The sequence below is a fragment of the Coffea eugenioides genome, chromosome 11 (assembly GCF_003713205.1).
Source record: "Coffea eugenioides isolate CCC68of chromosome 11, Ceug_1.0, whole genome shotgun sequence".
NCBI lineage: Eukaryota > Viridiplantae > Streptophyta > Magnoliopsida > Gentianales > Rubiaceae > Coffea > Coffea eugenioides.
This window is the reverse complement of record NC_040045.1, coordinates 31,822,803-31,848,854: the sequence shown is the minus strand read 5'-3', so window position 1 is coordinate 31,848,854 and position 26,052 is coordinate 31,822,803. Positions and strand designations below refer to the sequence as shown.

The 26,052-nt window shown below is 32.8% G+C and overlaps 3 protein-coding genes across 7 annotated transcripts; 2 read left to right on the top strand and 1 right to left on the bottom strand.

The window, feature by feature from the left end:
* The first annotated feature begins 8,147 nt into the window (after positions 1-8,147).
* On the top strand, positions 8,148-11,252 carry LOC113751541. Of its 5 annotated transcripts, none has more exons than XR_003464836.1 (6): positions 8,148-8,319; positions 9,935-10,047; positions 10,259-10,472; positions 10,549-10,630; positions 10,734-10,846; positions 10,938-11,252. XR_003464836.1 is itself a non-coding variant. In XM_027295583.1 (5 exons), exons 1-5 carry the CDS (start codon positions 8,299-8,301, stop codon positions 10,763-10,765), a joined length of 462 nt encoding a protein of 153 aa, XP_027151384.1. In that variant the 5' UTR covers positions 8,148-8,298; the 3' UTR covers positions 10,766-11,252. The 5 variants fall into 5 exon arrangements, 2 of the variants coding, with proteins under 2 accessions (XP_027151384.1, XP_027151385.1); XR_003464837.1 differs by having other exon boundaries at positions 9,935-10,051; XR_003464838.1 differs by lacking the exon at positions 10,549-10,630 and having other exon boundaries at positions 9,935-10,051.
* A 5,675-nt stretch (positions 11,253-16,927) lies between these two features.
* On the top strand, positions 16,928-20,382 carry LOC113751540 (large ribosomal RNA subunit accumulation protein YCED homolog 2, chloroplastic). Its single transcript, XM_027295581.1, has 7 exons — positions 16,928-17,129; positions 17,571-17,750; positions 18,591-18,680; positions 19,402-19,494; positions 19,566-19,646; positions 19,764-19,809; positions 20,023-20,382. Exons 1-7 carry the CDS (start codon positions 17,022-17,024, stop codon positions 20,100-20,102), a joined length of 678 nt encoding a protein of 225 aa, XP_027151382.1. The 5' UTR covers positions 16,928-17,021; the 3' UTR covers positions 20,103-20,382.
* A 434-nt stretch (positions 20,383-20,816) lies between these two features.
* LOC113751539 (pentatricopeptide repeat-containing protein At1g09900-like) lies at positions 20,817-24,945 on the bottom strand. Its single transcript, XM_027295580.1, has 4 exons — positions 22,102-24,945; positions 21,684-21,803; positions 21,335-21,404; positions 20,817-21,233 (listed from the first exon to the last, which is right to left on the bottom strand). The coding sequence occupies exon 1, from the start codon at positions 24,814-24,816 to the stop codon at positions 22,324-22,326; it is 2,493 nt and encodes an 830-aa protein (XP_027151381.1). The 5' UTR covers positions 24,817-24,945; the 3' UTR covers positions 20,817-21,233; positions 21,335-21,404; positions 21,684-21,803; positions 22,102-22,323.
* Positions 24,946-26,052: the final 1,107 nt, after the last annotated feature.

Sequence of the window (26,052 nt, the reverse complement as noted above, 5' to 3'; positions counted from 1 at the left end):
GAAGCTATGTCATTTTGATCATGCTTACCGCCGATCGGTAAGAACGACGAAGAGCAAAAAGCGGCAAGCTTGGTTGTTGTCGTCGGAGTTAAGTCAGAGGAGGAGGAGAAGAGACTCACTTGAGACGCTGGGTAGCGGGTTGTTTGAATAGGTCCATCATCGTCTTTGAGGATGCCACCATTTCTATTTTCGCAGCTGAGTGAGGAGTTAGGAAAAAGATGTTTGGTTGCATATTGTGGCGGGAAAAGGACCGATGAACCAAGACCTTGGGTTGGGCAAAATTGTATATTAATTCTTTTTAAAAAAATGTATTAGCAATTAAATTAAATAACAGCATAAGCAGTATACTATATAGATAATTGGCAGAGTTGTGAACTTACAAAAATAATAATACAAACACTAAGTGCAATATTTTATTCAATTTTGAAGATAACAATAGAACTGCTACTTCAGTATTAAAAATTTATAATTGTCTTTGACGAGTACTCATGAAATTATAATTCATACAAATCATAAAATATAATTCATGAACTATTTGATTGAATATAAAAAGTTATGTGTAATTAAAATATGTTTTCTTCGTCAAAGATAAAAATGAATCAATACAAAATTTAAAGCTATAAGAATCAAATTTGCAAAATATTATAAAACTAACAGCAATAGCACTAGTATCGTCTCAAAAAAATATGTATAAAAACACAGTGTGAGATTTTACTAACCTGTATGATTGTGAAAGAATTTTGTAGAATGTTATACTTGTCACTCCAGAATTCACTAAATAGTTTGTTAGATAGAGATATTTTGGATTTCATTAAATAGTTTGTGAGATATTTTGAAAGATGTTTCTTTATTTTGACTCAAATTTTGAGCTATTAGATTTACATAGATCATGTCTACCTAAGTGTCTACCTTCTATTTATTGATATTTTTAATTTAAGTAGAAGTTTAACGTATTCATTTTTTTTCTTGCCACTGGGCCTTTGGCCTGGTGGTCATCACCAAGCAAGCCTTTAAAAGTAAAGTCTTGGTGGTGCGAGAGGTCAAGATTTCGACCCTTACTTTCTATCAAAAAATTACCACAATATGTGACGACCTTAATTGGCTTTCTTCGATGGAGTCTCTACTGTGTGGGCCCTACTTATTGATATTTGACTAACTAACCTAACTAACTCAACAGACCACAAAACGGTGCCGTTTCACTAATGCTTAGTTCCGTCATTAATTCTAACTATTTCTGCTCAATATTTCTAAAACCTTTTGTCCCAACAATCCCTTCCCCTTGTGAGCTGACTTGTCCTCAAGTCTGCAAAAAATCTGGGAACTGTTGCTCAATGAAGGTTTTGTCCTCCTAAGATGCTTCATCAAAGCTGAGATGATTCCACTTGATCAAGAGTTGCACAATAGGCTGTCCATCCCATAAGATTGCTCTCCTTTTGAGGACCATTTTTGGTTTTAAGGGGCACAGATCATGTTCATCCCATTCTGGCAATGTAGTAGACATCTGCTGCAGAGGGCCTACCTTCCTACCTTCTTCTTAAGTAAGGATACATGGAATACTGGATGCACTTTGGCCCTTGCAGGGAGTTTCAATTTGTAAGCTACCTTCCCAATCCTTTCTTCAACCTGAAAAGGCCCAAAATACTTGGCAGAGAGTTTCAAACATTTTCTAACTAACATAGATTGCTGCTTATAAGGCTGCAGTTTTAGAAATACCCAGTCTCCTACTGCAAATTCTCGCTCAGTCCTGTGCTTGTCAGCAAAATGCTTCATCCTGTTCTGAGCTTTGGATAAGTGCTCTCTGATACTGCTGACAATTTTGGTCCTTTCCTTCAACATCCGGGCTGCAGCAGGTATCATTGAATCCAAATAGGGTCCCAATGAAAGAGGAGTTGGCTTGTACCCAAACAAGGCTTCAAATGGTGACAGGTATCGAGCCTTGCAATAATAATTACTAAAAAGTCCTAATTACCACCACAATTAATTATAGAACAAATCCAAGTACTGGAGCAGGGACTCTAGGTGTGCAATGGGTTACTTGATTCACCCTGTTCCCAAAGAGTTTGCTTAATCCGATATACTAGAATTGTCTATAAAAGTATTAAATTTGCATACAATGGCAAGTAGGGTCAATTCCACAGGGAACGGATAGACAGTTGTTTCTTTCCAAGTCAAAAGAACAAGATTGGGGGATATTTAAGGGAATGAAGATGAAAATAAAATAAACAAAATTCAAAGGCTAACTCAACAAGTACAATTTACTAAAAATAGCAATTAATAAAATTCTACCCAAAGGATCAACTTTCAGGCACGGTCCAATTAAATGATCATCGATACAAAGATATTTGATTCATTCGTCACTAGGTTGGTTATAGCTATCAACAAACTCTGACAGCCAGTTTTTCCTTACTTTTTCGACAGCCAAGGTATGACCTTTGACTGCTTCTCTAACCAGAAAACAACCCTAGGTACAACCGTAAGAATTTAATTATCCAATTGCATTAAAGCTAGAAAAACCCAACCCTAACCAATAAACACGCTAAGAGGATTTATTTAAATTAGATCTTACATTTCCCCAACACAAAGCCAATTATGGTGGTTGTCACTAGTTGTCAATTAAACGAACAATTACGGATTCAATTTAATTAACGTGACGGTAGGATATTAAATTAAATTAAATATCCGACCGTTGATACTCAATTAATAAAATACCCGTGACAATTAATCCAGGAAACGCACGAATAGTAACGAATTGGAAGAAATAATGAAAATTTGATTAGATCTCACAGATGTTATGGGCACCTTCGCGTCGACCTTTGGGTAGAAGAGAAAACCAGCCTCTCCTCATCGTAACAATCTCGCCTGATTTAATTGAACTCATTCAATTAATTGCCAAAGAATTGGGAAAAGTGAAATAACGAGGATAGAACGAAAGGTCTTGCTTCCTTCTTGTTCGGAATTCTTACAGGAGAAAAGTAAAGGGAAAGTCTCACGAAAGTTGTCAGAAGCAAAAGCAAAAGAAGGAAAATTGTCTACAGGGGAGAAAACTAAAAGCTTTCCAACTACTAAGCCCACGTGAATCTGGCTTTTTTAGCCAAATCTCCTATGCAGTAGCCGTCGACAAGAAGAAGAAAACGTCTCACAGAAAAGCAAAAGCTAATCTATTGATCTCTCGTGAATCTGGCTTTCTTTCCTTATATTTTCCTCGTAGCCGCCGCTAGCAGAAGAGAAAATGTCAGGGCACAAGCCTTTCTCTAGGAGTTTTAATCCCCTGCACCCCCGCGGTCCACGAGCCTTTTGATTTCCCAATTGCCCATTTTGCTACCAATCCCGCGGGGTCCGTCTTTTAGGTGTCTCTCTTTAGTTTCTGGCGTGGGCACGTCATGAAATAAAGAGTCTTTTGAAAATTTACCTCAGGAGAGCACTTTTGACACCAACCTCCTACAATTCACACAAATATCAAATATAAGCAAAAACTCAATACTTAGCACAATGAGTAGCCAAAATTATGACCAAATAACAGCGCAAAAGGTGCCCAATAATTGCTTTATCAAATCCCCCCACACCTTGACAATGCTTGTCCTCAAACATTGCGAAGCTCAGAAATACAACCAAGAAAGCAAAGGTTATGCAGAAATTTACACTAACACAAGCATCCCGTCTTCCTGACAATGTCGCCAAAATTAGAACACACCGGACAGGTGGTAATTCAAAGAAAATGGTTGAATACTATGAACGCTCAAATCAACATCACGGAATGGCATTACCATAGGCTTGCACATTTATCACATCTTCACCACTCAAAGGTGAACTAAATACACTAACCAAATGGGGTTTTAATAGGGTTGTAATGGGGCTTAGGTAGAAGGTGAGATAAGAAGGTAAAGATAGGGTGTAGTGTATCAAGAGAATGTCCGATATCCACCACATAATCACAATGCTTCACCGGAGAAATTTCACAAGTAATGCATTTCCATTTGCTATACCCACTGTGCAAGTGTTGGAACTCTCTTTATATTTTCTTTTTTTTTTTTTTTTTTGGAAGGGCGTCTTGCAAGGCATGGGCACGCCCTATAAGCCAGAGTCTTCTGTTCACCAGCTTATTGACAAATTTTCCCCCTTTTTCTTTTTTCTTTTTTTTCCTTTCTTTTTTTTTTCTTTTTCTTTCGATCGAAGATGCACAGAACTAGCACCATACAGCTTCTATTCTAACAACACTTGCGACCCTAGATTTATTTGCCTTGCACAAACAATAAAATTCAGACATCTCTTAACGACACAGGGTTAAACAAGTAAGTCTAAAAAGGTCCTGAGTTATCAAACACGGCTAACAAACAAAGGAGAAGGATAAAAGCTCAAATTGGTTCACTATTAGGAGACAAGACGAATGCATGATTTGTAGAAAACTAAAGAAAGTTAGATCCTAAATGCCCTTATCATTTCAGATGCATCCAGTTCAACAAAATGTGGTCTCGACATGTATAAAATAACAAATTCTAGAATGCTAATACCATGTGTGATACCTACTCAACAACACAAATGAAACAAACAAGAATAATGTGCTCGTGCATGGCTCAAAATCTCTCAAAAGTTTCAAGAATGGGTCAAGTCCAGCATATTCAACATTCAACGATATTGCCAAGGAATACCGAAATGCATAGCTAGCATATATGACCACATATCCGTGCACCTTGATTGTGCCATCCATCAATTCTCATTTTGTTTTTTAATAATCCACAATAGGATTAGGTTTCGTTTGAAATTGCTACCATGTTGACAGCATGCATATCCATATTAATCCTAACCTCAAATTGTTTTTTTCTTTTAATGCATTTTAAGTCTAATGTAAATGATTTGTTGTCCATTACTCGTGTCTATATATATACACACCACATATTGAAATTTTGTTTTTGGGAAATGCATGTTGTATTGTTTGTATGCTATAGGATATGAGTACACGCATTTGAATAAGGGCTAAAATATTTATATGCATGAGAAATACTAATCATACCATACAAAAAATAACTAATGTTCAATGCAAATACTACATGTATACAATTTTAAAATGTTTTTATAACCACAAAAGATGACAAAAAAGTATGCAAAGAAATTATAAAAAAAATTGTGGAAGTAAATTTGTAAAATGGTAGTTACTAAAGACATCTAATTTGTCATAAGGTTTTGTGTAAATATGACAAGTGGAAAATCATTAAAGAAAAAAAAGAAAAACACTAGAAGGGAAACTGTGGGGAATTTCTGGAACTTATGTTAGAATATGGGTACTTATCTAATGACACGAATTTTGTCACGATGGCATTTCGTGTAAATACGAAAGGTGTCAAGCAGTGGAGAATTATAGATGACGTGTATTTCTAAAGTGCTTCAGATTACATTAGAAATACAGAGAAGTGGATGTTTACTCCAATGTTGAGATAATCATTTAACTTAAGAATGGAGCCATCATTTTAGTGTAAGTGTAAAAGATGGCAAAAGTGTTTTAATACAACATGTCATTGTAGAGATTTGTAAGCATGACGAGTCATGTCCAAAAAAACATAGAGGGAAATATAGGCAAAATCCTTTAATACAAGATTTTATTAAGAATAGAGTGAAAAACAGTTGCAAATTAATTCAAGGAAAGCACTTGAATATAACCATTAATGAAAATTTTTCCATTTATATCAAATCCTAAGAGCATATAAAAACAAAGAATCATGTGATAGGAGAACACACTTTATTGTTAGTATCTCATATCCCAAGCTCCAATTTCAGTGCCCAACGCATTCCCAAGGCAAAATAATCTAGGCCAAAACCACCAAGAGCAACCCAAACTGCATTGGTTCCTAGAAATGGAATCTAAGTTCTATCTCCACTACAGATGGTTCTAAATCCAAAAAACAAAAAAAAAGGAAAAAAAGACAGAAAAACCCGAATGCATCTTAATATCCTATTGTGTAGCAGACATAATAACATTCCCCTTATTCATCCCTTTTCCAGCCTTTTCTCTAATATCTGCAAACCATAACAAGCAGTAGAAAAATGGCAGGGGCTAGTAGTAATAATAACAAGGAAAGAGAGGGTTTTGGAAATAGACACCATTGGTATTGGTGTTGGTCTGCATTGTGGTGGAGCTGGTGGAAGTCGAATGCAGTTCTATATGTCCATCCTATGTCATATGAATCATCCAGTTTAAGTGAAAGAAGTTATAGTCATTTTATTACACCAATGGAGGTCTGTATAATTTTCTACATTTTAAGGGAAGCTGAGTGAAATTGTTTCAGTACAGGTTTTCAACTAAAAACTGCACGTTTTAGTTCTTCATTCCTGGTGTTTACTGCATTGTTTTCTCTTGAAGTTGAACTATTCTTTTTAACTATATCAATAGGACAGAATGTTAGTATATTTGTTTAGTCCTAAACTTTAGGAACAACTATGGTCATCCTCCCAAAAGCTGGGGACAAAAACTGTAATTAGTCCTTCAAATTTAATATCCTTGCTTTGCCTCGCATCTCTATCTATACTATATACTATTCATCAGTTCATATCTTCCAGAACGTTTTCAATAATCTGACATGTATCATTTTTCAAGATTTTGGAATTATTTATTCTTTAGTAAGTTCGATTAATGTTAATTTAATGCTTTTCGATTAGTTTAGTTCAAATGTTTAAATTCAACATGAAAATTTTTTTAAAATGCCTGCATAATAAAATTTTTTACCTTAACGTTTTCTATTGGTAAATAAATCTTAGTAAAACTAACTTATCAATAAGCCTCTCTAAGTAAAATTTTCTACTTTAATGTTGACAAATAGCATATATTGTCATTTACGAAATATCTTTGTACATAGGATATTATAAATTTAAAAAGTAGTTTAACAAACTAATAAGTATCAATGCTTAACCACTTAGATGAAAGTGGTATTTTGTTTCCCTCAGCCATGTATACCAATAAAGAATTTTTCTGATTGTCTTATTATAAAAGGTTGAGCAATGATACAAGACTTTTAAATTATACAAAAATATTCAGTTTCACTATTGCAAAAATATTGTCTACATCTTGTCTTTCATGTAAAATCAATATCTTTTTAGATTAATTCCAACTCTACAAAGATTAATTAGTGGGAAAAGTGCTTACACATTTTAAACATTAGTATTTGCATATTTGTTTCAAAATCTCTAACTACATCTCCTTAAAATTACATTTCCTTACAAGGATTTTAGATGATTTTTTTATTATACTATTTAAATAATTTTTTCTAAAGTTTTAAATTGATTTTAGACATTTTTTATTCCCTTACATTGCACAGGACATAAAGTTAATTATTCACTAGTCAAGAACTTCTAGAAGCTTTCCTTGCAAATTTGCTATAAGTTAAAATTTTTAGATTTCTCTAAAAATATAGTATATACTATATCACTTATTTCTTTAAATTAAAAAATTTTACAACGTCCACTTTGGTCTCAAAGTTCAAAGAATTCTATTGAATTAGTACCGCTTTAAAATTCAAAAAACAAGTAAAAGTCTATTCAAAATTTTTTATCCCAAATATTATGCTGACCACTAAGCCTTTATCTTTACAAATTATACAAACTTCAACCAAATTCTACCAAATTTTTGACAACTTCCAAATTTAGCAAATTAACAAATAATGTTCACTAAATTACATATAGTTAAAAAGATTTTGCATAGTATTGTAGGACAGTGCTACAGTGCCTATAGTTATGGTAACGATATTAGGGAAACCTGCTATTATAGGTTTCTATTACCTTTAGTGACAGATCAAATCTTTTAGTGACTTTTTAAATATTATATTAAAATAATTAATATTAACTTTAGTAAGTTTTTAATTAAAACTAGTAAGTATATGCCTGAAAGATAAGATTTAGTCAGAAATAGAAATTTACACTTTGAGTAATTTAATTTACTTATTATTTGACAAAATTTACTTATGTTTAAATTAAACTTACCAATACTGAAAGTAAAAAATGTACATATTTAAGTAAAAAAACGGTTTTGGGTTCCTGAAAACGGTTTTGGGTATCACCTTTCTCTTTAAAGTTATCTACCTTCTTCTTATTCAGTTCCCAGTTCCAATGATACGATTGAATTCCCAAGCAAAGGTTTCCACTTTGATCCACACTTTCTCTTTGTTACAATTGAATAAATCTTCTCACTTCAAAATTTTCATCTTTAGTTCACACTTTGCTTCTATCCTTTCTCATCGTTCGGTTGGGTTTGAGTGCTGCCATATGCAAACACAACAAAAGGGTTAGCGACGGTGGTAGCCAGCCAAAGAGCATATGAAAAATAGCAGTGACGAGGTTAGATCATCATGTTCTCTTGAAATCGTTTGATTATATTGCTGTAATTTATTTATATTTCATTTGTTTTGTTTGTCAAGATTTTCTTGGGAAATCAAGGCTGAGAATTTGAAGATTTTATTGCAATTTTGGGGCCGAAAATGTCCGTTGAAACATCTAGGAAATGGTTGTAGTTTTGATTGTCTACGGGTAAAATATGTTTAATAGCCATGTGAAACATCTAGGAAAGGACTTGAGACCAGGCGTTTAAGTTAAATGTGATTAATTTGTGAATGCATATAAGATGTTTGGTGAAATGTCAAAGAGAAATTTGTATGTTGTGATTGCTACTCTGTGCGGGTGAGAATTACTAATATATTAGTAACTCAACATGAGCTTTATAACTTGAATTCTTCAGGCAAGAGAGGTTTCTCCCGTTTTGGAATTCTAAGTTGATACGCTTGATGGAGCATATGTTATTGAACTGAACTGATCTAGAATCATTGTTGCGAATCTGTTGTTTCTATGGAAATTTATTATCAGCCTCTTGAATTTTTTACTCCATTGTAACGTCTGCAATGCCACGGAAATTTGGCCATTATTACTCTTGTAAATCTGTGTTGCAGAAGCAATTCTTATTACCATCCTATGATACATGTAGATTTTGTAGAATCACATCTTCCCTCTTCTTCAGTCAGGAAAGGAGAGAAAATTCATAGAACAGTTTCCGACCATCAATCAATTATGGTGTTATACATACTTCATATTTTTGCATTTTTTTGTTTATTTTTCTTTTGAATGGTGTTGCATGGGGCAAACCTGCGGAATCCAGTGGTCTTTGAGGAAAGGATTGTCAAATGCTGGTTGTTGATACATATAGACACAATCAATTATATCACCGTCTTTGCTCTGTCATGAGAAAAAATTTTGAATTTCATTGTAAAGAGCCAAAGGCATTCAACATAATCTAATCTACCTACCCGCAAATTTGTGACTTTCATTGAACTAAGGATTAGATTATGCTGGTTGTTTCGATATTTTGGACATGTGAATAACTCATCTTCCTCCTAAAAAATTACTAATACGTAAACCCTTACCGGGAGAGTCAAAATAGCTTGTTAATGCCATTGCTATATCATAACGATTAGACTGGAACATAAATCTGTTGAATGGGTTGATTGGAACAAAATTCAGATGAATGGTTTATATGAGAATTGAGGTTTTCAATTAGTTTGATGATGGTTTGTAATATAGAGAGAGAATGGAGTTCTAATCATAAAATACCTAGAAAAGAAACGGGTTGCCAAGTCGAGAAGATAAGTAAGTTTTTAATTCAAACTAGTAAGTATATGCCTGAAAGATAAGTTTTAGTCAGAAATAGAAATTTACACTTTGAGTAATTTAATTTACTTATTATTTGACAAAATTTACTTATGTTTAAACTAAACTTACTAATACTAAAAGTAAAAAATTTACATATTTAAGTGAAAAAATCACCGGGTTTCTAAAAATGATTTTGGGTTGCTGAAAACGGTTTTGGGTTCCTGAAACACTTTCGGGTATCACCTATCTCTTTAAAGTCATCTGTCTTCTTCTTATTTAGTTCTCAATTCCAACGATACGATTGAATTCCCAGGCAAAGGTTTCCACTTTGGTCCATACTTTCTCTTGGTCCAATTGTTGTTGCTACAAAGGGACAAAAGGCAAAACAGTCCACTCACAAGCGAAAGCGAAGACGATGCAAAAATTGCAAGTAATCACCTACTCTTAAAATTGACTTATTCTACGGTTAGAATAGCTTTGCAAAACCAGATATGAATGAGCAATGCTAAATTTCATCCACTCATTGGCTTTATGTTAGAAGGCCAAAAATGTTAGTTATATATGTACACTTCATATACGCCTTTATAAATTCAATCTTATTGTTTATGGATTGTGCTTGGCAATTTTTTTCCCGCAGGTCATTTGGACATGATAGACGAAAATGTACTAAAGTGTGCACAGATGCATATGAAACTCACAATTATGATCATGTTGGGGCACCCAATAATGTTGAGAATGTAAATTTGAATCTGATAGGATCATCCGATGGCCTATTGCAATCAGATTCACAGCATGGATGCAATAAGGAATTAATGGATAGTAATTGGTTTCAGATCATTCCTCCTGGTCAGGTAATGTATAGCTTGCTTTTATTTATTTTTGTGTGAAGGCATGAAATATAATGGTGCTCTATTTGCATTTGTATAGGCATTAATGTGGGCATGCAATCCTTCATTAATCCAAAGTCATGTACAAAACACTAGCTTGTTAGGAGATGAAAAGTATTCAGGTACATTTTTCCTTCTTCACGCCTAAGTTTTATGTTATTTATTTGCTATGATTATGTGTTGTTGTGGCCTTTTTTTAATACAAATCTTGTGATGGTTTTGTAGTGAATGAACCAGATTTCAGCCAAGACCATTAAGGAATTTTATTCTTGAGAGAGTACAAATGTTTTTGCACGTCTTTGCTCAAAGCTTTTAGGATGATTTAAGTTTCTTCGAAGGTAGTTTAATGCGTTTTGATTGTAAATCTGAACATAATCTCCTTAGTTTGCAATTTCTGGTGTTTACTTGTTTTAATGTGAATAATTTCAGCTTGCTTGGAAAAAAGTTTGGTGATCAAATTTCAGATATTGTTAGCATCCAAGTGCTCTTGGGTTTGTAAACCAGAAATGTCAATCCAAACTGAAGCTTTTGATAGTGATATCAGAGCCCTTGATGCTGGTGATCAAATTCTCAAATCAAGTTACTAGCCTTTTGATTGCTTCAGATTTCTGAAGCCAAAGTCTTTGTGCTCTAAATTCAGTTCTTGGCCATGTAATCTTGTCATGCTTAGATAGCTATATCTAGTGTCCTGCCAGCTTAATTTTGATGCGTAAGTATCAATTATTAAAAGTTAGATTCATTCTGATGCTCAAAATGAGCCGTTTTCTCCTATTTTGAAATACCAATTTCATATCAAATGTCTTGTGCATGTAGATTTTGCTGTTTACTTCAAATTGGACTGGCTTACTTGATGAGCAGAACTCGAAAAGCAACTCAAATACTCATGTTATACAATACTCAGCACACGGTTTTTTAGGCTTTAAAACGTCATTAATGAAAGTTACCCATTCGGTTGTTTAGGAATGTTAGGAGATTCGTCAAATTCAAATGACGATGCCTGAAACTTGTACTTATCCCCAAATTTGTGTTGTAGTACAGTATCAAGATCTTGCACCTATTCCATTCACCTATAAAAATTATGATTATCATAAAATGACATTTTATAATAATTTACATACTATTTGCCAATTAAAAGCAAGTTTCATAAAAAATGTGCATGTAAATCCATATTGTGAATGATACGAAATATATTTGAAACTCACGAAACTTAATATATGGGTAAATTTACTATAATTTTAAAAGATTACGCTACATTAGATACGATCACTTTACCTTTTATACTTGTGACCTAGAAAATAAATTTATTAAAACACATAACATTTATAAATGATGCATACATTTATTAAAATGCTTAAAACGCAAAACATTTATGAATGAAACATACAATCATTATTATACATTTATGTTACCAACAACTACTAACTATAATATTAAGTTTCAACCATTAATAAAAAAATCTTAGCACTAGTTTAAATAAACTTCTTAATACTTGTTTCATATAAGTTTCTTTAAGTAATATAGTAAATTTATGCCACAAACTAGTAAGTTTTGATGATTAACCAAATTATTATTCTTTCAACAAGATTTACTATTAATCTATAAAAACTTACTATTACTTGAACTAAACTTACTCCCCACAAAACTAAGTTTCGAATGTAGAGTAGTAATTTAATTTTTAAAAAAAGTAACTTTCATTTTTATTTCGATTTACTTTTTGAAACATAAATAGGATAACACTTATATGACCATTTTCGATTTATTTTTTATTTACTTTTAGCGGCCATTTGATTATTTGATAGGCCTATCCACCTAAATAGGATAACACTTAAAAATAAGAAAGTAAGTTTTCCATCTAAAATAGTAAGTTAACAGTAATAAATTAGTAACTTTTATACTTCAAAATGTAAATTGGAATAAATATTAAACTTACTTTTTAAATAAATAAATTACTACTTTATATCCCAAACTTACTTTTTATAGTGTAAGTTTAATTCATGTAATAGTAAGTTTTAATACATAAATAGTAATTCTTACTGATAACATGGTAAAATTGATTAATAATCAAAATTTACTGATTTATGAGACACATGTACTATTTTACTTTAAAACATATTTCAAACTAGTGTTAGGGAATTTATTTGAAATAACGATAAGATGTTTTATTAATGATTAATTTTTAGTACCTTAGTTAGTAAGTACTCATAATATACCTGTATAATACAAGATTATAGTTAACATTTAAAAAAATTTATTTACATATTTTAAAATACTATGGAAAAAAGTTTGACTTTTCACATAATCTCGTAAAATATGTAATAAAATTTTGTCGTATTATAAGTTTTAAATTATTTTCAATTTTTGAAAAGTTTGAAAGTTTGGATAATAATAACAACAAATCTTCCTAGTTATATATAGAATATTACTTGTTTATATATCAAAATTTTTATAAATTAACACCTATGAATATAATAAGATGATAAAGTTTTAATAAATTTACATCTGAGACACAAGAAATAATAAGAGTAAAAGCCTAAACAAAATGAGAAATAATATAATAACAAAAATTATAAATTTAGTATAACAATTAATATAAGAAAATTAAATTAAATTTAGAAGGTAAATTAAATAACAATGTCAAGGTTAGAGGTCATGGTAAATGTTACAAATTTTAGGAGAAATTATGTACTGTAAAAATGGTTTAATAATTTTCTATTAAGCATAACTATTGCATACAAAAGGAAAAGATATTTGATTTTATTTTGCTTTGATTAGAAGAACTTGTACTAGTAATAAAAGAAATTTCAATTCAACAATCAACGTGTACATGATTACAGTAATTTTTTAGTCATTTAGACTAATATGTGTCATAAAGTAGTCAGATTTAGTCGTTTGTGAATTCATAATTTTAACAGTTTACATAAAATTCATCTATTAAAAATTATGATTATTATAAAATGCCCTTTTATAATAATTTACTTACCATTTGCCAATAAAAAAAGAGTTTGATAGAAAACATATGGATACAAATCCATAATGTAAATGATACAAAGTATGTTTGAAAGTCACAAAACTTAACATATGGGTAATTTTACTATAATTTTCAAAGATTATTCTATGTTAATACAACTTTAATTTTTATACTTGTGACCCAGAAAATAAATTTATTAAGATTTTACCATTTTATTAAATTCATAGGCATTAATATATGAAAATTGCGTACCATTTTATTATATTCATCGGTGTCCATATATGGAAATTGTGATGTATAGATAAGTGCAATTCTATATATAACTCAAAAGATTTTTTTTTACTGTCATCCAAACTTTTTAACCTTTTACAAATTCAAAAATAATTCAAAATTTATAATATGACAAATTATTCTTACATATTTTATAAGGTCATATGCAAAAAAAAAGTTTTCATAGTTTATTTAAAATGCTTAAAACATATAACATTTATAAATGATACGTACAATTGTGTATCATACATTTACATTACGAGTAATTACTAACTATAATACTAAGTTTCAATTATTAATAAAAAATCTTAGCATTATTTCAAATAAACTTCCTAATACTTGTTCCATATAAGTTTCTTTAAGTAAAATAGTAAATTTATGCCATAAACTAGTAAGTTTTGATGATTAACCCAAATTTACTATTCTATCAACAATATTTACTATTAGTCTATAAAAACTTACTATTATTTGAACTAAACTTACTCTCCAAAAAGTAAGTTTTAGATATAGAGTAGTTATCTACTTCAAAAAAAAAGTAAGTTCCATATTTCTTCAAATTTACTTTTTGAGACATAAAAGTTACTAATTTCTTGAGTTAACTTACTATTTTTAATGTAAAACTTACTAACCATATTTTTAGGTACTATTTTATTTAGATGACCAGTATAACAGGTAATCAAATGGTCGCTAAAAGTGTTTTTACCTGTTATATCAGGTAAAAACAGTTTCGTTATCATAACGCTCGTTACTTCAGACTTTTCCAGTATTGTATAATTATAACATTGTTAAATATTTTATTTTAAAATTTGAATTATTTTTATCAATTTGTAGTACTCGTGCACAGCATGGGATATAAAGCTAGTTAGGTCCTATATTTTAGTTTTGCTTTTCATTTCTTCATTTTTTTGTTTGTTGACTAACAACCACACGATCGTCACATGGCAGATTAAGAATGCGTTAAAACCCATCAATTTTCCTAGTTTGGTTGAAAATCAAAGTACTAGGTCCTATATAATATTTATTTTGTCCAAAAATTTCGGAACCACTATGGCCCTTCCACCAAATGTTGAGAACAAAATTGCAATTCTCCCTTGAAATTTGTTACCCTATAAAGAATAATACACCAGCGTTGCCTCACAATATTGCACAACGTTAGGCTACAACATTTTTTCCCCTATCCGTCTTGTCACCTCTGGCTACAATGTATCGGTCCGACCGAGACAAATGCTAAGTTGGCAAAAAAAAAAAAAGGGAAAACATCTTGGGAAATAGATTTTTAACATAACGGAGAAAAATGAAAACTAGGAGGTGTATGATGCAAGATTAATTTGAAGCTACATCTTCTGTTATAACTTTTCATGTTACACTTCTGTAACACTAGCTATCTAAATGACACGTGTACCATGTAACAATAAATAATAATTCAAAGTTTTAAAATATCTCTTTTCATACACTTATCACTTTCAATTGTGGTGAAACGAAGTGTTACATGAAAAAAATGTAACTAAAGAACCCAAGTCAAAACCAGTGGATAGTAGATAACACTCGAATCCATTTTAATGCTATTCCTCGAAAGCATGGGCTTAGAAGGTTTTGTCGCCCAATTCTTTGCAAGTCCTTTCATACCTGTCCAAAAGCATTTTGATTTATGAGGTCTATCTAACTAGGGATACAAATGAATTGAGTCGAGTCGAATTTTGGTCTAATCGAGTTGAATCTTAACTTAATTTTATCAACATCTTTCAATGTAAAACTCGAACTTAAAAAAATAAAAAAATAATTATTTTATTTTTAAAAAATAAATAAAATAATAATTTTTTAACAAAAAATAAAATATTAGGAATATATGTGTCATCTTACTATTAATATATATATATAATCGGTCGGCTTGTGAACTAATGAGTTGAGTATTTTTGAATTCGAGATCAATGTTGATCGAACTCGAGTCGAGCTTGGACTCGAGTTTCTCGCGAGCGGCTCAATTCATTTGCAGTCCTATATCTAACATCTGATTCGATTCAAACTTATTTATACGTAAAAAGGTTATACCACTATGCCTCTTGGAACTAGGGTTAACTACAATTTGCCCTCTTGAAATTAAGCAATATGCATAATGCCCTTGTTGAAGACCCATTAAATTTTAACATATAACATAGTAAACCAAAAAATAAAAAGTGAATTAATGACAAAATGGTCCATTTTCTTGCAATGTACAGGCAAAAAAAATTGCCTCTCAAGTGCTTGATGGCGAATAGAGATAATGAGAATGGAAAATGAATTGATTCAATAAGAGAAAGCAACGAAAATCTAGGACGTAACAACACCTATAAAATTTTTCACACTCTTAAAACCACAAAAGGCTGTTATTTTAAATTGTCCTTGAGGTACACAGTGTCGCCTTTTTTTTTCCATTCTCCGCATTTTCTATTGAGCTGCTCGTGTTGTGATAAATGTTGTAATGCTTCTCAACTTGCTGGAGATCTTTTGGTAATAGCAGAGTCTCCATTGTAAGTTTTTTTTTTTCCCTTTTTTTCACAGACTTTTCGCTACTTTAAGGGAGTCAAAGAAATTGCCCATTGCAGCCGTTTGTTACAAATAATTTTGAGGGCATAAGTAAAATAGAATTTTTTTTCACATAGTTTTAGGCTATTGAAAAATGCAGTTACCTTTGAATTCAATGGGATGCAATTTATATATTGTTTTAATTCAGGGGGCAAAGTGTTATCAATCCTACACAATAGAGTTGCTTGGATTTTTTTTTTAATAAATCTTACATATAATAACAATATATATAGTGTTATGATTAGATACATGATATGTATACAAAATTTGAATTTCAAACTGTTGGCCACCACCATAGCCTTTAAAGTTTGGTGGGGTGGGAGGTCTAGGGTTTAAACCTTACCTCCCACTAGTTGCCACTATATATGGCTGCCACGTTAAATGATTTAAATTCATACGGGTACATAGTGCACCCATTTGACCCAATGATGATTCAATTTCCGTGGATTCCCTTCTAATGTGTAGAAGATTCGACCCTTTCTTTTTTCCGATAAACAAATTTAGGGGACTATTATACAAGTAGCTAGACCTTAGGTACCACTTGCAACAAGGGTTGAACTCCATACCATAAATATCTCATGTAGCAACAGTGGAATTTCATGCCATAAAATATCTTATTGACACCCAACGGCCATCATGCCTTTGCGGATAAGGCTAATCCTTGAGGCAAGGAAAAGAAGAGGAGAGAAACAAATTGCATTCCATTCAGCAAAATGAACACTATTCCTAATCAACATTTTGCACAAGCCAATTCCATCCTCTTGTCTCCTCGGGCCAGCTCCAAGACTAGAGCTTCTCAAAGGAGAAATGATTTCTCACTGGTAATATATTACCTTCTTCATTTGTTACGATCAAATTCAATGTTCATTTCTTTAGCACTTCCTCTTTCCAAGGCAATACTGCATTTGCTGCATGGATTTCTTCATCCTCTAATCTTGATATATATTTCATTTGTTGTGGTATGTTATTACAATCTACATGGTTATTTTTGAAGAACGTGTTAGAAACTTTCTGTAAACATGTTTTCGAAGAATGGCTCTTTTATCAAGTTCTGTAAATAGAATTACAGAAGTGCTGAATAGTGGAGGTCCCTGCAGGTTTTACAGATTTTGGATTCAGTTCCCCCACTTTCTCCCTCTCAACTTCTTAAATCCCACCTAAAAGAACCCAAAAAAAAAAAAGTACAAATTAAGTTGTATTTGCTTGTTGGCTGCACTAATGTCGTTTTGTTTTCTTTTTTCCTGATATACAAATACTAAAAGACAACGAATAGAAGTCAAAAGGCTCCACGGGGATTGATCAAGATATCAACAGCAGATGGGAGATGGCAAAAAAATTGGAATCTAGACTACAATTTGTCACTCCAAGAGCTTCAACTTCAGGGTTTAGCTGAAGATGGGCATAATGAAAATGAGGTTTCCATCGGCCTTTGCATTCACAAGGTCCTTCACTCCTTCAATGATTCTCTTAATGTTAACCATTCCTTATTTTGCCTATGTAGACATATATGTGATATCTTGGTTTTTTTCTGAGAATATAACTATTTTTGCTGAAAAATTAGTATTATTGACTATCGACTGGTAAATGACCTATGACTAGACTTTGAATTTTGCAAAGAAATTTAGTAAGCGACATTGAAGATTTGGAGACACAGGAAGTAACTAATATCGAGTAATGCATAATTGAGAAGATGACAGTAAAATCCTCAAAGAAGCAAATAATTAACGAGCCTGAAAGCTCGAGTACATTCAAGTACTCCAGCTCATTTAGGCTCGGCCTGGTTCTCGAGCCTGTGTCAGTCGAGTTCGAGTTCTGCCAATATGATTTTGAGTCAAGTTCGAACTTGACATTTATTACTTGTTAGAGCTCAACCTCAAGTTCGAGTAGTTTAGCTATAATTCAAGCTCAAATTCGAGTATAACGTTATTCAAGTTTGACTCGACTCGAACGCACCCCTTTATTAAAGATATAGATGAGAAATTAATTCAAAACAAAATAAATTATCTCAAGAATGATATTGAAACAATGAATCACATAGCATTTTTGGATTCACATCATTCAAAATTCATTCTCGAGTCTCCGTTACAAGGTTAAATAAATTAACTAATTTTGTGGTTATTCATCATGAAAATTAAGTAAAAGTCATCACTAGCTTGATCTAAATATTCAAGAACTATAGGAAAAACTGCAGCATCATTTTTTTTTCTTACTTTTTGTAATTTTTCTTATAACTGGCAACAATTAATTTGCTCTGTTGTTAAGCTAACTTATTTTTCTTTCAGCACACCGGATTTGGACTCTCAGTGGATGGAAGGATCACAACATCCTTTACCAGGAAATGTAGCAATTGTTCCTCATCATTTTGCAGAGAGGTACTTATTCATTAAAGTGTCTGTTCTTTATGCAGAAATTTATTGACAAGAATTAGAAATTAATAAACAAAGTTTTTATGCTTAGTTTCTATGAGATTAAAATCCCAATGGATTCTGAAAATCCCTCGAAATATATGTTATCTGCTAACGTAACAAAAGAATACTAGGGTTATTATTCTGTTCTATGCTTGTCATTTTTTTGGTTTTCATCTTTTTCTAATAGTCAACATGTTTGGATAACAATTATTTGGTCAAAAATCATTTGCTTGCGTTACAAACACATTTTTCAGCACGTCTTTTGATCTTTTTAATTACTTTTTTATCTCATATACATCATATCATTAAAAAATGCTACAGTAATTATTTCAAATAATATTTCAAGCAGTCTTCTATCCAAACACATTGAGTATTTTGATAGCGATAATTGTTTATATTTTTCCAATTTCACCCGTCAAAGTTATCAATTCGATTCGTATTACGCATGTCATTCACATGAAAACAAGAATTAAGAGTGGAAAAATAATAATAATTATTATTATTATTAAGTTTTGACCTTGTGAAGATGAGAAATATTTTGTGACCACAATTTCAACGATAAATTGAAGGGACTACATAGTATTTACATTTACAACATAGTTTTTCCTCTATTTTGTTCTATCTCTAGCCCAATTCATGTAATTACTTGTCATGATCTTTGCTAAACATCCTTGTTTGTTTTTAGGTTGTTACAAACTTCACAGTCTGGATTCTGCCATCAGGCAGGAAAAAAAACTTAGCTGAAGAACTTCCTGAAATCGGAGGTGACGATCCATCGGTAAGTCCCAAACCCTCATGAATTTGTTCTCTATGTAACAGAGAAAAGATCTCAAAATTCTGCTTTTGCAGGTAATTTATGTGAAACCAGGATGTGAAGCAGACCTTGATTCCCTTGTACAAGACTCAATTCGGCTTGCCGCCTCAGTAAAAGTACAATAATTATTAAGAGTTTTTATTACTAGCACTATATAAAGTGAACTAATTAATTTTGGGATGCTTAATTTCTGGAATAAATAAATTAATCTCGTTGATTTTTATCTATGGCAGGAGACTTGTTCGGAGGCCTGCGAAAATAGTGAACCTAAATTGCACCGTAAGAATTCAATTTTCCAAAGTTTGAAAGAATTAAATTCATAAGTATAATCCAAGAGTAAAGCTATTTGTTTCCTTGTTTCACAAGGAAATTCGAGTTTTACGGTCCCTTTTCTTCTTATCTAATTCCTCTTTCTCTTCTTCACCCGTCGCCGAAAATATTTTGAAAAGAATAGTTGAACATAACTTGGACGTGCAAATCTTAATTTTGCAGATATGGGTGTTCAAAATGCTGCTTCTGTTGATAGGAGGTGGTCAAGATTGCTGGAGCTGAAAAAGAAAGCATACATTTAGGGTTTATCATCTCATGGCAAAATGAAGTGTACTAAAAGAAAGGGTTTTAGGTCATGAAACAGTTTGTTGTATACTAAGTGTTTTCTTGAAGGTGTATGTATAGCTAGTTATTAGCTTTAATCAGTTAGTTACTATTATTTTTCATTCTAGAAAGAAATTGCAATGTTTTGGATTTGTATAGTGAGAAACTAAGGAAACAAAAAAAAAGAAAAAAAAAGAAAAAGGGAGATGAGATGAGAATACACTTTTTTGGAATAGCGGATTATCATTCTTTTGCATTCTTGAAGAGTTAAAACTTTTGACATTTCACATCTTTTAAACCTCTATTATTAACCATTTGACAGGGCTAATAAGTTATGATTAATTCTTGAAAGGAAATCTTGCTCTTTAGCCTTGTGCAAATTGTAGGTAGTAAAAGGTTTGTCTGGATAAAGATTTTATGAATGTTAATATGCTGCTAAATTTAAATATTGGTCAATGAATATGTAAAACCAAAAACGAAAAACAAAAAAAAAAGAGAGAAACAGAAAGGGAAGAAAAATCCTAGACAAGAAGAAAAATAAAAAAATAAAAATAAAAACAATAAAAAGCCAGGAAGAAGAAAAGAAAAAGGAGGAAAACACAAAGAAAACGGTGAAAATCCAGAAAGAAAGGTCAAGAAATACCCCAAAATCTGTTTCAAAATGAAAACCAAGGAAAAGAAAAGGAGCTCAATAGGGCCAAAGCTAAACCTGTTTCATTGACAAATCTGTTGGGGACATGGCCGCCCTATGATTGGCCAGCCTTTCTCCATATCATCTATAGGCACATTTCTCTTCTCCTAGTTGAAGTCATACAACTCAATAATCAGTTCCAGCCAAAACCAGAAAGGAAACATCCCTGAAACAGGAAATGCCAGCAACTACCTGCCAAGTCTACTTGTTCCATTGATTAACATCATATACTGGATGTTGATTTCCAAATAATGCATCATATGGCCACAACAAACAAAAGTGCAAGTACTGGGGATTACATCATATACAGAAATACAAACAAGCTTGATTACTCAATAATTTGGGTCATCGTATGGCGGAAGAGTTACTAAGCAATTTGACAGCAAATGATCGATTAACTGCACTTCTGTGTCATCACCTATATAGTGACATGAAAAATGTAGTTCAAAAGTTAGTAATTGATAGCAACGAAGAACAAAACACATCCAGAACACCATGAAGAAAAGAACAAAGAAATACCGAAGATATATTCGGGCACATTATACATGAATAAGACATACTCATGCAGCCATCGTTGCACAGAAGCTTCCTGCACGGGATTTGAACAGAAACCATGTTCAGTAATGGGCAGCTACATGATGGAGAGAGCGTACTTGATTAACATATGTTGCTGAAATCATTCTATTGATCATAGATCATAGAAATTTTAAAAGCGCCAAATCAGTTTCCAAGCCAGAATTATTTTTGAGCGTGGGAATAAATAAGTAGCATTTGCATAAGATAGCAAGTACTAGTAGTATACATATTTTTTGCCAGAAATCAGTGGGGTTACAGATAAATGTTTGAAAAATGCATAGCTACAACGTACACTTGTTTTTGGCCAGATGGGGAATGCATGCCCCCACAGGGAATAGTGTAGATCCGCCCTTGGTTCCATTGCACCTGAGAATGCTGATGACAGTTTGATCCCATCATAACAGAGTTCAACCTGAAAAATAACAAAGTTTGAAAAACATAAAGCATGAAATTTAGGTATTCATTTTCCCAAAAACCAATTGCACGAAGACAACATGCTAAAGTAAATGCAATACAAGAAAAAAGTGATCTTTCAGGGGAATTTCCAGCAGGATAATTGGAGACAGAAAAGAAGACCACATTACCATGAAATATTTCCTTGGGACAGACAACATGCTAAAATAAATTGGATAAGTACTAAAGAAGGTACATGATTCTTCGGGCACTTTTTCAGCAGGAGAAATGCAGAGCATGAAAAGAGGATGGATTACCATGAAATATTTCATTAGGACATTAAACGACAATTGTCTGAAGCCTTAATAGTCTTCTTCAAGTCAAGTTCACTAGAGAAAGGAAGATCCTTGCTCAACCATAAAGGAGCTTTATCCGTCTCCATTTCTTTGATCATTATTGTTTTTCACTGAGATGATATAAAACTTTGGCAGCACTTTGAAAAAACTTCTGGGAAAGTACTCCTAAATTTCAAATGAAAACTAATGGCAGTGAGGTGAAATGCACCCGCGTTCAACAAACTGCAGCATAAGCTTATCTGCCTCATCTGTTTTTCCTTCTAACAACAATCTCTTGCTCACTTTCTCACATAACTTGAGATCAGGTATAAGATTCCGCTTGAACATTTGGCAAGCCACTTTATAAGATGACAAAGAATCCCCTTTCTTCAAGTAACTCTCCAGAAGGATGTTGCAAGTACGGGCATCAATATTTGAAGCAGTCCTTAGGATATTCCCCAAGAGCTTATAAGCCTGATCAAGGTTTCCAAAGCTACAAAGTTTTTCAATAACCTGATTATACACTGTTTTGCACTTCTGCCTTTTTAGCATTTTCTCTAATAACTTCAACAATTCATCCACCCTACCATGCTGACAGAACCTGTGGATGATTGCACGGTATGTTACTGGAGTAGGAAGCAGGCCCCTATGAAGCATTTTCTTTGCAAGTTCAATTGCCTCATCTATCCTACCATTCCTTCCCAGTGCATCAATTAAAGTAGTGTATGTTATTGCATCTGGGTGTTTGTTATTCAGGTACATGTCATCAAGGACTGAGAGAGCAGCATCCAAATCATCCTTCTGACAGAATCCATGAATTACAGTAGAAAAATTTACCACATTAACAGCACATCCTTTGTGGAGACAGTCCTCCATGAATTTCTTGGCTTCATTGGTTTTGCCTGCTTGGAAAAGAGACTGAATCAGCATATTAATTTCGACTGGATTTGGCAAAAAGCCCTTTCTTATCATTTCCCTAACCACATCACAGGCCTCCAACAACTTCCCTTCCCTGCGGAACCCATGCATCAGGACACCATATGTAACTGCATTGGGTGTCCACCATTCCTCCTCACTCATGTTCATCACCTCTTTGGCTTCTGATGACTTTCCATTTTTGCAAAGCCCATGTAACAATGCTGTGTATGATACTGTATTCGGCTTAAAACCATGTCTATGCATCTGTTGGAGCAACTTTTTGGCTTGGTCAATCTCTCCTCCTTGACAAAATCCATTCACAACAGCAGTGTAAGTCACCACATCAGGGTCACACCCCTTTGCAAACATTTCATTTAGAAGTTCTTTTGCCTTATCCATCCTCCCATCTTGGGAGAAAGAATTAATAACTGCACTATATCCAAATTTATCAATATGGAATCCTTTTTCTTCTGCTTCCCTGAGAAATTTCAATGCATCATCTGCATGTCCATGCTTGGAAAGCATATAAATAAGGGTCCTATAAGTTACTTGATCTGGAACCAATTTGCTATCCTTCCACATCTTCTCCATCAAACCCTTTACTTCATCAACCCTCTTCTCCTTGCATAGATGTGCCATTACAGTACAGTAACTAACTTTATCAGGGGAACAACCTTGAGACGGCATTTCAGCAATCAGCTGTAATGCTTGTGCAAGACGATGCATATCACAGTAACCCTTAATTAAACAATTATATGTAACAACATTTGGTGTAATCCCAACAACTTGCATTCTTTTCAAAAATATCAAAGCCTTTTCCATTTTCTTCCCCTTCACCAGAACATAAATTGCAGTGTTACAGATAGACAAATCAGGTTCAATCCCTGCTTTCTGCATCACATTCAATATCTGCATTGCTTTCCTCAAATGTCCTGCTCGACTGAATGAAACCATAACATAGCCAAATGCCTCTGTCCGCCTCTCAATCTTCCTCTTCCTCATAAGACTCAGAATCCTCTTAGCCCCCTGACACAACTTGGTCTTACTAAGAACTTCCAGCATTCCATAATAAACAATCGGGTGATGCCGATATCGCCATTGCCTATCAGCCCAGTAGAAGAACTGCAAAGCAGCACGTTCATCAGACTGACACTTTAGTACAGCGCAAACTTGCAGTGGCTTCAAACTTCTCAACAACGTCCTCAACTGCCTCTCTAACCTCGGACCCCATTCTGACCTACGTTCAATTAACCTACATACTTCTTTCACTAGAGGGTGTCTTAATTCATCTTCCACATCATCCATAACTCTCCTCGAAACATCTTCCTTCTGACTTCTATTTCCAGTATACGAATCCAAAATCCGAAAATTATCCACCCCATCACCATCAACATCATTTTCCGCGTCCTCGTCCGAACCCTCAACCTCAAACTCATCAAATCGACAACTTCTTTCTCCATTCTCCTCTGCATTTAAGCTACTCTTCCCGAACCCACAACCCTCTTTCCAGCCCATTTCTTGAACTCTAGAATACCCATTTCTAGTACCATGACTATCACCTTCTCTGACATATTTCCCAGAATCTTTCTCAGGGTTCAAATGTAGATCAAGATTAGTGTTTTCTGATGAATAAAATGCAGCAACTCCACAATTTCCAAAAGGGCTTCTGGAAACAAAATCTCTGCCATTACAACTTGGTCTATTACAAAAAATTACACCATAACTACTATGATATTCTCGCAAACGAAACTTCAAATTTCTACAGAAATTGAAGCGCATTTTCTTTCAACAAACTCGAGCTCAATGGACCATACCTATATGAGAATAAAACTGAAATTTTGGGTACTTACTTCCTGATAAAACACAGTCGAGTTGAATTGGAGAGAACTGGATACACCAGAGAGCTTCGATTTGCTGCAGGAGTCCTTTTCCAATTGACAATATATTGTCCTTATTTATCCCTTTTTTTTATAATGATTTTGACAATAATTATTGTCGCTAATTAGCCGTTTGCCTAGCACGGGATTGCCTAACCAGAATTGGAATCGGAATTGTAAGCCCGGATTTGGAATGGTTCCTTGGCTCTGTTTGGTTGGACTTTGGATATGACTTGAAAGGCATTTTTGCAATATCATCTATACAAGCTTTTCAACCACTTTTTAATTTTTTTAGAATGACCATTTTATCTCATGTATATCAAATTTGAAAAAAAAAAGGACAGAATAATATATTGCTATATCAATTTGTTAAATTAATAACTTTTTTATTTTAAAAAAGAAGTCACAATTACGTGTGTTCCATTTTTTGACAATTATTAAATAGGTAATAAGAATGTTGTTGATAATAATAGACTTTTTTTTTTATGCATTTTCAGTACACTTCACTAATATCTTCTAACATTACTATCACTCTATTTTCCCTTTGTTATAGGTGTTTGTATTTGTTAAGATTAACTTGAGTAGATTTCACAGAGTACTTTTGAATAAAACAATAAGTCTATCCTATATGCTTTCTCTCCACTCAGTGTCCAACAAATATATATTTTACATATTTAAATTTTTGTTTTAGCCATACAAATTGCCATAACCCATACTCATGTGAAAAATCAAACTAGAAACTCCAATGTTATTGGTAGGGTTGATTTTTCGTGCTTGATGAGTGATTATTATTTGGTTTTAGATGTTGTACACTTGTACTTACTAATTGTATCAACTCGATAATAGCTTGTAGCAACAAAGGTTAGAGGATGTAAAATTATAGTCTCCAAGTATATGTAGATGAGGATTCGAAAATCATTTCAAGTAGTAGAAAAAAGAACTAATTCTATAATGATTAAATATTTAGTCTTCATTTGCTCTGAAAAAAAAATATAAAACTGCACCAAAAATTTTTACGTTTTCTGTGAACTCATTTTTCAATCACTTTTTTACCTCACATACACAAATTGATACAGTATATTTTTCTATAAAAATTCCAAAAGATAGCAATCCAGACTGAAGCAAACACATTTATTTT